Genomic DNA, 12,500 nt, shown 5'->3' on the forward strand with positions numbered 1-12,500 from the left:
TTATTGTGGAGGAAGTTACTAATTTGTTTATGGTTAATTATTTTATATGTGTATCCATAAATGGAGGGATACTTAATTCGCTTATTGTGGAGGAAGTTACTAATTTGATTATGGTTAATTATTGTTATTTGTATCCATAAATGGAGGGGTACATAATTCGCTTATTGTGGAGTAAGTTACTAATTTCTTTATGGTTAATTATTGTATATTTGTATCCAGAAATGGAGAGATAGATAATTCGCTATCATGGTGTTATTAAAACTGTTAGCATTAAGAACAGTTAATTACACTATTAGGGAAATATGTACCCCTCCATTTCTAGGTGTAAATATACTCTGGATTAATCCTTGATAAACAATTTCCTCGAAAATAATCAGAAAACAATTTTTTTTTCTAAGATGATTAGCCTATATTAGAAACAGTTAATAATGGCTGATTTTGTAGGACTATGTTTTTTTATTATTTTGGACGAAGTTGTATTTTTGTTGTGGGTTAATTTAGTGTATATTTACACCCAGAAATAAAATTACATATTTTGATTGTTCATTACTTTTTATATAGTTTTTTTTTTCTTATTTCCTTTCCTCGCTGGGCTATTTTTCCATGTTGTAGCCCATTGGCTTATAGCATCCTGCTCTTCCAACTAGGGTTGTTTTTTAACTAGTAATAATGATAATGATAATGGTAATAATAATAGAAATAATAATAATAATAATAATAATAATAATAATAATAATAATAATAATAAACTACTACTACTGCTATTACTATTACCATTACTACAACAACAACAACTACCACTACTACTACTAATACTACTACTAAAAATAATAATAATAATAATAATAACAATGATACTACTACTACTACTACTACTACTACTACTACTACTATTAATAATGATAATAATAATAATAATGATAATAATAATGATAATGATGATGATAATTATAATGATGATGATGATGATGATGCATTAATTCTGTTTCATCCCCCCCCCCCCCCAGAGTAACTGCCGACCCTTCCCATCGACCTTCAATATCAGCGTCGTTGCCTTGTTAATCGTAGGACTCGGCAGCAGTCCTGTAGGATGCACAGGACTCCAGTCCTCACCCTCTAGTTCGACGGCAGGGATCCAGACGCCCCTGGGAGCCGAGTGGAGTTTGCGGTGGCGGGTGGGCGAGGCCCTGAGGGACCTGGTGAAGCAGAGGGCCGAAGGATGTCATTTGTTCCTTGTCTCCTCCACGGCGGCGTCCTCGCTCCTGCAGCCCCTAATCAGGTGAGGAAAGGTTGTTTGGTCCGTAGGATTTTCAGTTATGATTTTTATTTTCATGATTAATTAAGTTATTTTCAGTTATGATTTTTATTTTCATAATTAATTAAGTTATTTTCAGTTATGATTTTTATTTTCATAATTAATTAAGTTTATTTAAGTTATGATTTTTATTTTCATAATTAATTAAGTTTTTTTTTTCTTTTCATGAGCCAGCTTTTTTAAATCTGTCTTACTTTCTTGTTTCGTCTGAATGAGAATAATGCTAATGTTTTTATGGTAATTGTTTACAACACCACGCTCTCCATTTACTCCAAAATAATGCAATCCTGCAGTTCTCACCTTCTTGCACAGTAATTAGGTGGTTATTTAAATTCTGGGAAAGCAATAATTAGAAAGATATGTTGAAGAGGGGGGAAGGAGTTATAAAAAGAAAATAACTCGGTTTCCTCACCAAACGATTTGGAACTGACATGTCAACATAGTCAACCAAACAGAATTCGTGATGCCAGCAAACATAAACAAAAGTTCGTGATGCCAGCATACATTTGATATACTATATATTCAAAATATACTTACTTAAAGATGGATTAATTACTCAAAAGTGTCCATAAAATATGCAATTTACAAATAGTGACACTTTTGAGTAATCGCTCAATTTTTTATTAAGTATATTTTGAATATACAGTATATCAAATGTATGCTGGCATCACGAACTTTTGTTTATGTTTGCTGGCATCACGAATTCTGTTTGGTTGACCATGTTGACATGTCAGTTCCAAGTCGATTAGTGAGGAAACCGAGTTATTTTCTTTTTATAACCCCTTCCCCCCTCTTCAACATATCTTGCTAATTATTGCTTTCCCAGATTTTAAATAACCACCTAATTACTGTGCAAGCAGATGGGAACTGCAGGATTGCATTATATTGGAGTAAATGGAGAGCGTGATGTTGTAAACAATTACCGTTTTCATTTTTTATTGTTGTTTTAACTTGAACTGTGTTCAAGATATTGGCATTTATAGAATGCTAAAGTACGGAATAAAATAAAGAAGGAAATCACTCTAATTAAGATGAATTAATAGAATAAAAAGTCATTTCCTCCATCTCTTAAATATTGGCAAGAAAATAATGTTAAGATAAAGAATAAAATTACTTTAACCAAGATATTAACAAAATAAAAATTAATCTTATCATATATCCTCTGATATTGACAGGAAAAAAAACTAAAGTAAAGAAGGAATTTGGTGTAACCAAGATGAATTAACAAAATAAAATCTAATTTCATAAATCAGATTTTGGCAAAAAAAAAAAAAAAGAAGGAAATCACTGTAACTAAAATAAATGAAAACTAATATCTCCGATCACCCCTCAGATTTTAGCAAGAAAATAAATCAGGAAAATAAAGATGAGAAATCACTCTGAAGATAAATAAATAGAAATAATATCTCCTATCTCCCCTCAGATTTGGCAAGAAAATAAATCGCGAAAATAAATAGGAGAAATCACTGTAAGATAAATAAATAGAAATATCTGCCATCTCCCCTCAGATTTGGCAAGAAAATAAATCGCGAAAATAAAGAGGAGAAATCACTGTAAGATAAATAAATAGAAATATCTGCCATCTCCCCTCAGATTTGGCAAGAAAATAAATCGCGAAAATAAAGAGGAGAAATCACTCTAAGATAAATAAATAGAAATAATATCTCCCATCTCTCCTCAGATTTTGGCTAGAAAAAAATCACTAAAATGAGAAATCACTAAAGATAAATAAATAGAAATATCTCACATCTCCCCTCAGATTTTGGCAAAAAAAAAAATCACTCAAATAAAGAGGAGAAATCACTCTTAAATAAATAGAAATAATATCTCCCATCTCCCCTCAGATTTTGGCAAGAAGAAGAGAAAGCAACGGTAGAGATCAACTTGAGCGCCGAACTGAACGCGTTTCTGGATGCCGAAACGAGCAATCTTCTGCACGAAATTGTTGCCGAAACAGCCTGCTGGGCCATGATTTTGGATCTCTCGACCAGGGGCAATCTGGTGTTGAGGTGAGCAAGGTCGCTTTAATGAGCATTTGTCGTTCAAAAGATTAATATTTCGTCGTTCAAAAGATTAATTTTTCGTCGTTCAAAAGATTAATTTTTCGTCGTTCAAAAAAATTATTTTTTTTCGTTCAAAAATTTTTTTTTCTTGGTCAAAATATGTTTTTTTATTCAAAAAATTTTTTGGGGGTCGTTCAAAAAATGTTTTTCGTCATTCAAAAGATTTTTTTTTTTTTGTCGTTCGAAACATTTTTCATTTTTCGTTCAAAATATTTTTTTTTCGTTTAAAAGATGCTTTTTCAGATTTATTAAATTTTTATTTAGGGGTTTCTTTCATCTTGAAAACATTGATGATCTACAGAGATATAGGAAAGTACAAATATTTCTCTCTCTCTCTCTCTCTCTCTCTCTCTCTCTCTATCTCTCTCTCTCTCTCTCTCTCTCTCTCTCTCTCTATATATATATATATATATATATATATATATATATAGATAGATAGATAGACAGATAGATAGATAGATAATACAGTATATCATTATCTATATTAGCTAGTCCACTGCAAGACAGTGGCCTCTGACATGTCCTTCGACTCTTTCATTATAAACGTAATGTAAAACACACAAACACACATACACACACACACACACACACACACATATATATATATATATATATATATATATATATATATATATATATATATATATATATATATATTAACAACTACAAAGGCCTCAGACATGTCCTTAGTTAAGTGTTTGGTTTGGATAGTTTTCATTACCACGCTGTTCAGTGCGGATTGGTGATGGTGGGAGACTTTTGACTGATCGCTCACATCAAACCAACCTAGTATGGGTGTCCCTGACTAGTACAGCTTTGCTGATTATGGCGATGCACAGACCATTTCCCCCAACGTTAAGGTATGCCCACTCAGAAAGGGAGGTCTGTATTAACTCATTTATATTTTTCCTTTGTAGATATATTCAAACGAAACGTGAAAACCGGCAAAGGAAAGTCATAACATAACTGCAATGCACTATTGAGCAAAACACAAAAACATGTTTGCGAATCCTTTGTTGAAATAGATTATATAAAAAAAAACGAATTTCAATCACATCGGATTTGCCAGATTAGAGATCACTCGTGTGTGGGTTACACAAAAATAATATTTCTGTTCATTGCCCTTCTGTTATATGTATTGTTATGTATTTTTTTTTTTTTTTTGGAGGATGATACATGTCACACAGTAAAATGAATAATTTATGGAAAATCTTGAGTATCCATTAATAGTTTTTTTTTAATTGCAATGGGTAGTAGGTTGGCCGGGCACCAGCCACCTGTTGAGATACTATCACTAGAGAGTTATTGGTTCCTTTGCTAGCCAGATGGTGCTTCATTGGATCCTTTTCTAGTTACGGCTCGTTTTTCCTTGCCTACACATACAGTGCATATTCTTTACACATTCTTCTCTATCTTCTTACACCTGACGACACCTGTTCTTCACTCTAGAGGTCAACTACTGCACTATAATTGTCCATCTCTTAAGGATAGAGGAGACTCTTTGGCTTTGACAAGTAGCTCTTCTTGACACTCCAAAATCAAACCATTCTCTATCTTGAGTAAAGCCATAGCTTCTGTGCCATAGTCTTTCACTATCTTGGGTTAGAGTTCTCTTGCTTGGGGGGTAAACTCAGGCACACTGTTCTGTTTCCTTCTTGTATGTAATAACTTTGCTATTTTCCTTGTTGGAACCCTTGGCCTATAGCATCCTGCTTTTCCAACTAGGGTTCTAGCTTAGCTAGAAATAATGATAATGATAGTATTGACAACCCAATGGATTTGTTTTAACCAAGGAAAGAAGGAAATTAAGAAACAAGAAAAGATAACATTGAACAAAATCTGTTTTGTCATTGCTTAGAATTTAATCTTGAATGTACAGCTTCATTCACCTTTCTGAAATTTGTTTACGTATGCGTTTATCAAAATCTCTCTCTCTCTCTCTCTCTCTCTCTCTCTCTCTCTCTCTCTCTCTCTCTCTCTCTCTCTCTCTCTCTCTCTCTCTAGAAAATGATAGTATTGACAACCCAATGGATTTGTTTTAACCACGAAAAGAAGGAAATTAAGAAAAAAGAAAAGATAACATTGAACAAAATCTGTTTTGTCATTGCTTAAAATTTACTCTTGAATGTACAGCCTCATTCACCTCCCTCAAATTTGTGTACGTATGCGTTTATCATAATCTCTCTCTCTCTCTCTCTCTCTCTCTCTCTCTCTCTCTCTCTCTCTCTCTCTCTCTCTCTCTCTCTCAGAAAAGAATTACAAGGTTAAAAGAGCCTTGTACGTAATCTGTAGAGAACATTGATATTTTATGTATCGTCAGCGAATCTTGGCATTACAAAAATAGTGCCGAATCCTTTGAGAATATTAAGTGCTTGGATGGAATATATCAAGAACATTTTCTCCACATTTCTAGCAAAGGTGTAAATCTGCTCTTAACTTTGTCTTATTTATTCTTATTATTTGTTTATTTATATGAATGCATAAGGATAATAACTTATTTATTTGCTTATTAATGTGACTACATGATAAACATCAATTGGATATTAACCATTAATATCTTCATGGTTAATATATTATAAAAACTCTTTCCAGTTTGCAATAAAACAGAAATATCTCATTTCCGTGTACCTTTGCATTAAGGTTACATCGGATTGTGTTACATTCGGTAGATGAAATATAATTTTACTGTATACTTTTCATTTTAATTTTTTATTAGCGTATTGCTCTTTGTTGTAGGAAAGTATATTGTTATTATTTACTTTGTTATTATTATTATTATTATTATTATTATTATTATTATTATTATTATTATTATTATTATTACTATTATTATTATTATTGATAGTGTACGCCACCTGTCAAAAACACGAATATTATTATTATTATATTATTATTTTTTTTTTTTTGTGGTTATTATCAGAGTCTGTTTAATTATTTCTTTATTTGTAAAAACTACTCGATGGATTTTGACGAAATTTTCACCACAGATCTTAGGTCATACACGACCCCATAAAATTATTATTATTATTATGATTATTATTATTATTATTATTATTATTACCATCATAATAATTATTATTATTGTTATTATTTTTATTATTATTATTATTATTATTATTATTATTATTATTATTATTATTATCATCATCATTGTTATTATTATTATCATTATTATTACTGTCATCATCATCATCATCATCATCATTATTATTATTATTATTTTTATTATTGTTATTATTACCATAATAATAATAATTATTATTATTATTATTATTATTATTATTATTATTATTATCATCATCATTGTTATTATTATTATCATCATCATCATTGTTATTATTATTATTATCATTATTATACTTCTCCTTGGCAGTTTCATAGAGAAATCCCGACTTTTCTACTTCCCAAAAATCCCCGTCATCGCTGTGGGCTCCGAAGAGGACGTGGAGGAGTTCCTCCTGAAGGAAGTCGCCCTGAGGAACTCCATCCAAACGTTTTACCTCTCCTACAGCCACAGGGTCGCTGCTGCTTTCCTGCAGGGGAGGAGCCTGGAGGATCCTGCCAAGGGGCAGCTGTTGCGAGAGAGTTTATTTATCGAGTCTCGTATGACGTCACAGGAGAGACTTGAGGAATTAGGTGGGTGGTTGTTATTATTATTATTATTATTATTATTGTTGTTGTTTTTGTTGTTGTCGTCGTTATTATTATTATTATTATTATTATTATTATTGTTATTATTATTATTATTATTATTGTTATTGTTGTTGTTTTTGTTGTCGTTATTATTATTATTATTATTATTATTATTGTTATTATTATAATTATTATTATTATTATTATTATTATTATTATTATTATTATTATTATTAGCAGCTAAGCTACAATCCTGGTTGGAAAAGCAGGATGCTTTAAGTCCAAGGGTTCCAACGGAAAAGTTGCCCAGTTGTAGCTTAATAATAATAATAATAATAATAATAATAATAATAATAATAATAATAATAATAATAATAATAATAATAATAATAATCATTAATCATAAATATAATAATGTCATAATATTTATAAGAAATAATATGTAGTTTTAAAGTCTGAATACAGTATTCTACAATTATACAGTTATACAGTTATACAGTTATTAAAGTATCTCCTGCAGGATTAAACGAGGATCTGAAGATATTCGTTCGCTGTCTCTATTGTAAGAAAGGATATGAAGGATTTCAATTTGTTTATCGATGGCCCCTCTACCAGAAGCTGGACCACAGGATATTGCCTTTAGGTAGTTATGTATTAATTTTATACTCAGACGTTCACTTACACAGTAATTTTCACAATTTTTGATAATTATTAGAATTTTGATCCTTTTAATTTTAGTAATTTTGATAATTATGATTTTGATAGTTTCATAATTTGGATTTTATTGATTTTGATCATTATAATTTTGATAATTATTATAATTTTGATAACTTTTATAATAATGATTTTAGTAATTTTGATAATTATAATATTAATTATTATCATTTTAACATTTTATTTTCAGACGTTCACTTATATGGTATTGATTCTTACAGTAATTTTCACATTTTTTTTTTTTATAATTATTAGAATTTTGATCCTTCTAATTTTAGTAATTTTGATAATTATGATTTTGATAGTTTCATAATTTGGATTTTACTGATTTTGATAATTGTAATTTTGATAATTGTAATTTTGATCATTATTATAATTTTGATAACTTTTATAATAATGATTTTAGTAATTTTGATAATTATAATAATAATTATTATTATCTTAACATTTCATTTTCAGACGTTCACATATATGGTATTGATTCTTACAGTAATTTTCACAATTTTTGATAATTATTAGAATTTTTATCCTTTTAATTTTAGTAATTTTGATAATTATGGTTTTGATAGTTTCATAATTTGGATTTTATTGATTTTGATAATTATAATTTTGATAATTATTATAATTTTGATAACTTTTATAATAATGACTCTTGTAATTTTGATAATTATAATATTAATAATTATTATCATTGTAACCTTTTATTTAAATGTGATATAATATTTTTCTAAATTCCTAAAATTATTTTTATGATGAAAATTTAATAAAACTATGATAATTATCAAAATTACTAGAATTTTTGTTGATAAAAATTATAAGAATTATAATTATCAAAATTATTAATATGATTATCAAAATTAGCTATGTTATGATAATGGAAACTTTCAGACGAAGTGAAGAACCTCAACGGTCACGTGATCAATGTCGTCTGCCTACTGAGAATACCGTACATCAACTATGACGTCATCGAAGGCAGCGCTGACAAACGCGTCCAGTACAGAGACTCGTACGAATTTCGTATCACCGAAACGGCTGCCCAGATCTATAACTTCACGTGAGTATTAGGTGTTTCCTCACTGGGCTATTTTCCCGGTTGGAGTCCCTTGGCTTATAGCATCCTGCTCTAACAACTAGGGTTGTAGCTTAGCAAGTAGTAATAATAATTATGTCTATTTCTTTGAAAACCAGAGGGGCACTCAATAGAGCACAGACCTCCACCTTCGCAGCTTAATTCTCGACCTTTTGCTTGACCTTGACCTTTGACCATAACATGTATTAATTGGAGGGGATTTTCATACATTCAAATACGATTTCTTTTATCGAGGCAGATTGGAGTGGATTTTCATACATTCAAATATGAACCTATAGTCCATTTCTTTTATCGAGGCAGATTTGCACCGACTCGCAGCGGTGCCCTTTTAGCTCGGAAAAGTTTCCTGATCGCTGATTGGTTAGAATTATCTCGTCCAACCAATCAGCGATCAGGAAACTTTTCCGAGCTAAAAGGGCACCGCTGCGAGTCGGTGCAAAGCGGTGCCCTTTTAGCTCAGAAAAGTTTCCTGATCGCTGATTGGTTAGAATTATCTCGTCCAACCAATCATCGATCAGGAAACTTTTCTGAGCTAAAAGGGCACCGCTGCGAGTCGGTGCAAATCTGCATCGCTAAAAGAAATTGACTATAGTTTGAAGTCTGTGGGAATACGATGTCCAAACTTATGACTGATTACGTGAATTTGGCATTTTGCTTGACCGTAACCTTGGACCTTGACTTTTCAAAATGTAATCATTTCCAGCTTTTTACATAAAAGTTAATCCCTGCAAGTTTCATTACTCTACGATTAAAATTGTGGCCAAGAAGCTGTTCACAAACACACACACACAAACCAATTGTGGCCAAGAAGCTGTTCACAAACACAAACACAAACACACACACGCCAAAAAGCTGTTCACAAACACACACACACACACACACACACACGCCAAAAAGCTGTTTACAAACACACACATACACACACACAAACCAATTGTGGCCAAGAAGCTGTTCACAAACACACACACACACACACAAACATGGGGTAAAACATAACCTCCTTCCAACTTCGTTGGCGGAGGTAATATCACTTCTAATTTCTTTGTTTGCAAAGCTAGACCTCTGAAAAAAAAAATGAAAACTATCAGCGTTGTTATATATATCGACAGCTGTTTCATCCAATCACTCAGGGGCTTCATCAGTTCTATGATAATTACGTATTGAAACTGCAATCCAATATAAAGGATATTATAATGGATATAAATGATAATATAAAGGATAATAGGATTGTGGCGATCTGCTGGACCGAAGTTAGAGACCCGCTCAGGCTCAATAGTTTCTTGTAGAGTCTTTAACCTAACCATCCCTGTGAGCTATGGATAAGGGGTTTGGAGGCGTCTCTAAGTCTGCCGGATCATCAGCAGCCATTGCCTGATCCTTCCTGGTTTTTCCTTAGGTGGAGAAAGGACTTGGATGCTGATGATGATATATATATATATATATATATATATATATATATATATATATATATATATATATATATATACATATACATATACATATACATACATACATATATATATATATACAAATACATATATATATGCATACATACATATATATATTATATATATATAGATATATATATATATATATATATATATATATATATATATATTTATATATACTTATATATATATATTTATATATACTTAATATATATATATTTATATATACTTATATATATATATTTATATATACTTAATATATATATATATATATATATATATATATATATATATATATATATATATATACATGTACAGTATATATATATATATATATATATATATATATATATATATATATATATATATATATATATATATGTATAATCAGTCTCTTAAGGCATTATCACTGTCCCTTGCCTCTGCCATTCATGAGTGACCTTTAAACCTTAAACAACCCGAAACGAAAGAAGGTTTTTAAAGCGATTTTATTCAGTTATTAATTTTAGGGTTTTTACGATTACGTTTAGTTTATCTTTATTAATGTTGTCATTAAAAGATAAGAAAATGTTTCCATCTAGATATTTGTATATAATCTGTACTTGACTGCTATTAAGAGATGAGTTGAGAAAAATTACGTAGCTTTTTTATATTGCTAATTCGATGTCACACACCCACACACACACACACACACACACACACACATATATATATATATATATATATATATATATATATATATATATATATATATATATATATATATCTCCCAGGCATGAATTCACACGTCTGAGGTCTTTGTCCAGCAGTGGACTAGAAACGGCTGTATTTGTTTTTGTTGAATGACACTCCAAAATGAAACCATTGTTCTCTAGTCTTGGGTAGTGCCGTAGCCTCTGTACCCTGACCTTCCACTGTCTTGGGTTAGAGTTCTCTTGCTTGAGGGTACAACTGGGCACACTATTCTATCTAATTTATGTTCCTCTTGTTTTGTTACAGTTTTTATAGTTTATTTAGGAAATATTCATTTTAATGTTATTGTTTTTAAAATTTTATATTTTTTCTTGTTTCCTTTCCTCACTTGACTATTTTCCCTGTTGGAGCCCCTGGGCTTATAGCATCCTGCTTTTCAAACTAGGGTTGTAGCTTATCAAATAATAACGATAATAATGATAATAATAATAATACTATATATGTATATATATATATATATATATATATATATATATATATATATATATATATATATATATATATATATATGTATATATATATGTGTGTGTGTGTAGATGTGTTTATATATATATATATATATATATATATATATACATATATATATATATATATATATATATATATATATATATATATATATATGTGTGTGTGTGTGTGTGTGTGTATGTGTGTGCGATGCATATATGTATATATGCAATTAAATAGATAAATAGATTAATAGAAAACCCATGAGTACATCTTCTAACTCCAATATATTTTCCAGTTTTGATGTCCGTGAGCCATGGGACGGCCAGTGGGGTCTGCCAGACGAATCCGGGAACTTCTCCGGCATCGTGGGCACTTTGCAGTACGAGAAGGCCGACTTCTCTTTCCTGCTGACTCCTCTACCCGTGAGATTGTTGGGCATGGATATAGGAGGGGTCTTCATCGACGATCCCTTTTTGATCCTTTCCCATAAGCCGGAGCCACTTCCGAGGTCCTTGGCTATTGTGGCGCCCTTCGGAGGTAAAGAATATACTTATCTGTTTGTCTTTTTCTTTGTTCGTGAACACAACTTCCTGATCACAATTTTACTCGTGTATTAGTGAAACCTTCAAGGATTTTTATGTTGAGACGTGGAAGGGATTCAATTTTGAGAGTCCTAGGTCAAAGGTCAAGGGCAAGGTCAAGAAAAAGGTCTAGCAAATTAACCCTAACTTTAACCCAACTTCGCACATGGTTGACACACACACTTTAAATACGCTTACGGTCTAAATTGATTCTTACGGCAAGCTGGTTGGAGAAATAAGCTGCCTTGGCGGAGGTCTGCTTTCTCAGAGTGCCTATCCAGTTTTCTATTTAGATTTGCTGGGATAGAAAGATATTATTCGCTGGAAGTTAATTGTTTCCGGTATTTTAATTCTTCGTTTTCATTTTACTAAAGATTTGTTAAATCCTGTAGGTTTCTGTTCTTTGATATAGTATTTCTTAATAAAAGATATAATGGAAATTTAGATTGGCTG

General features: G+C 30.8%; 1 protein-coding gene across 1 annotated transcript in view; it reads left to right on the forward strand.

The window, feature by feature from the left end:
- Nucleotides 1-12,500, forward strand: part of LOC137625037 (glutamate receptor ionotropic, delta-2-like) — a 248,456-nt gene that overhangs the window by 217,983 nt on the left and 17,973 nt on the right. Inside the window, exons 4-9 of the mRNA XM_068355968.1 lie at nt 1,008-1,279; nt 3,160-3,324; nt 6,752-7,014; nt 7,532-7,654; nt 8,614-8,779; nt 11,762-12,003. Of these exons, the coding sequence (XP_068212069.1) occupies nt 1,008-1,279; nt 3,160-3,324; nt 6,752-7,014; nt 7,532-7,654; nt 8,614-8,779; nt 11,762-12,003 (1,231 nt within the window). The remainder of the gene's footprint in view (nt 1-1,007; nt 1,280-3,159; nt 3,325-6,751; nt 7,015-7,531; nt 7,655-8,613; nt 8,780-11,761; nt 12,004-12,500) is intronic.

The sequence above is a fragment of the Palaemon carinicauda genome, chromosome 31, assembly GCF_036898095.1.
Source record: "Palaemon carinicauda isolate YSFRI2023 chromosome 31, ASM3689809v2, whole genome shotgun sequence".
In the NCBI taxonomy this organism is placed as follows: domain Eukaryota; kingdom Metazoa; phylum Arthropoda; class Malacostraca; order Decapoda; family Palaemonidae; genus Palaemon; species Palaemon carinicauda.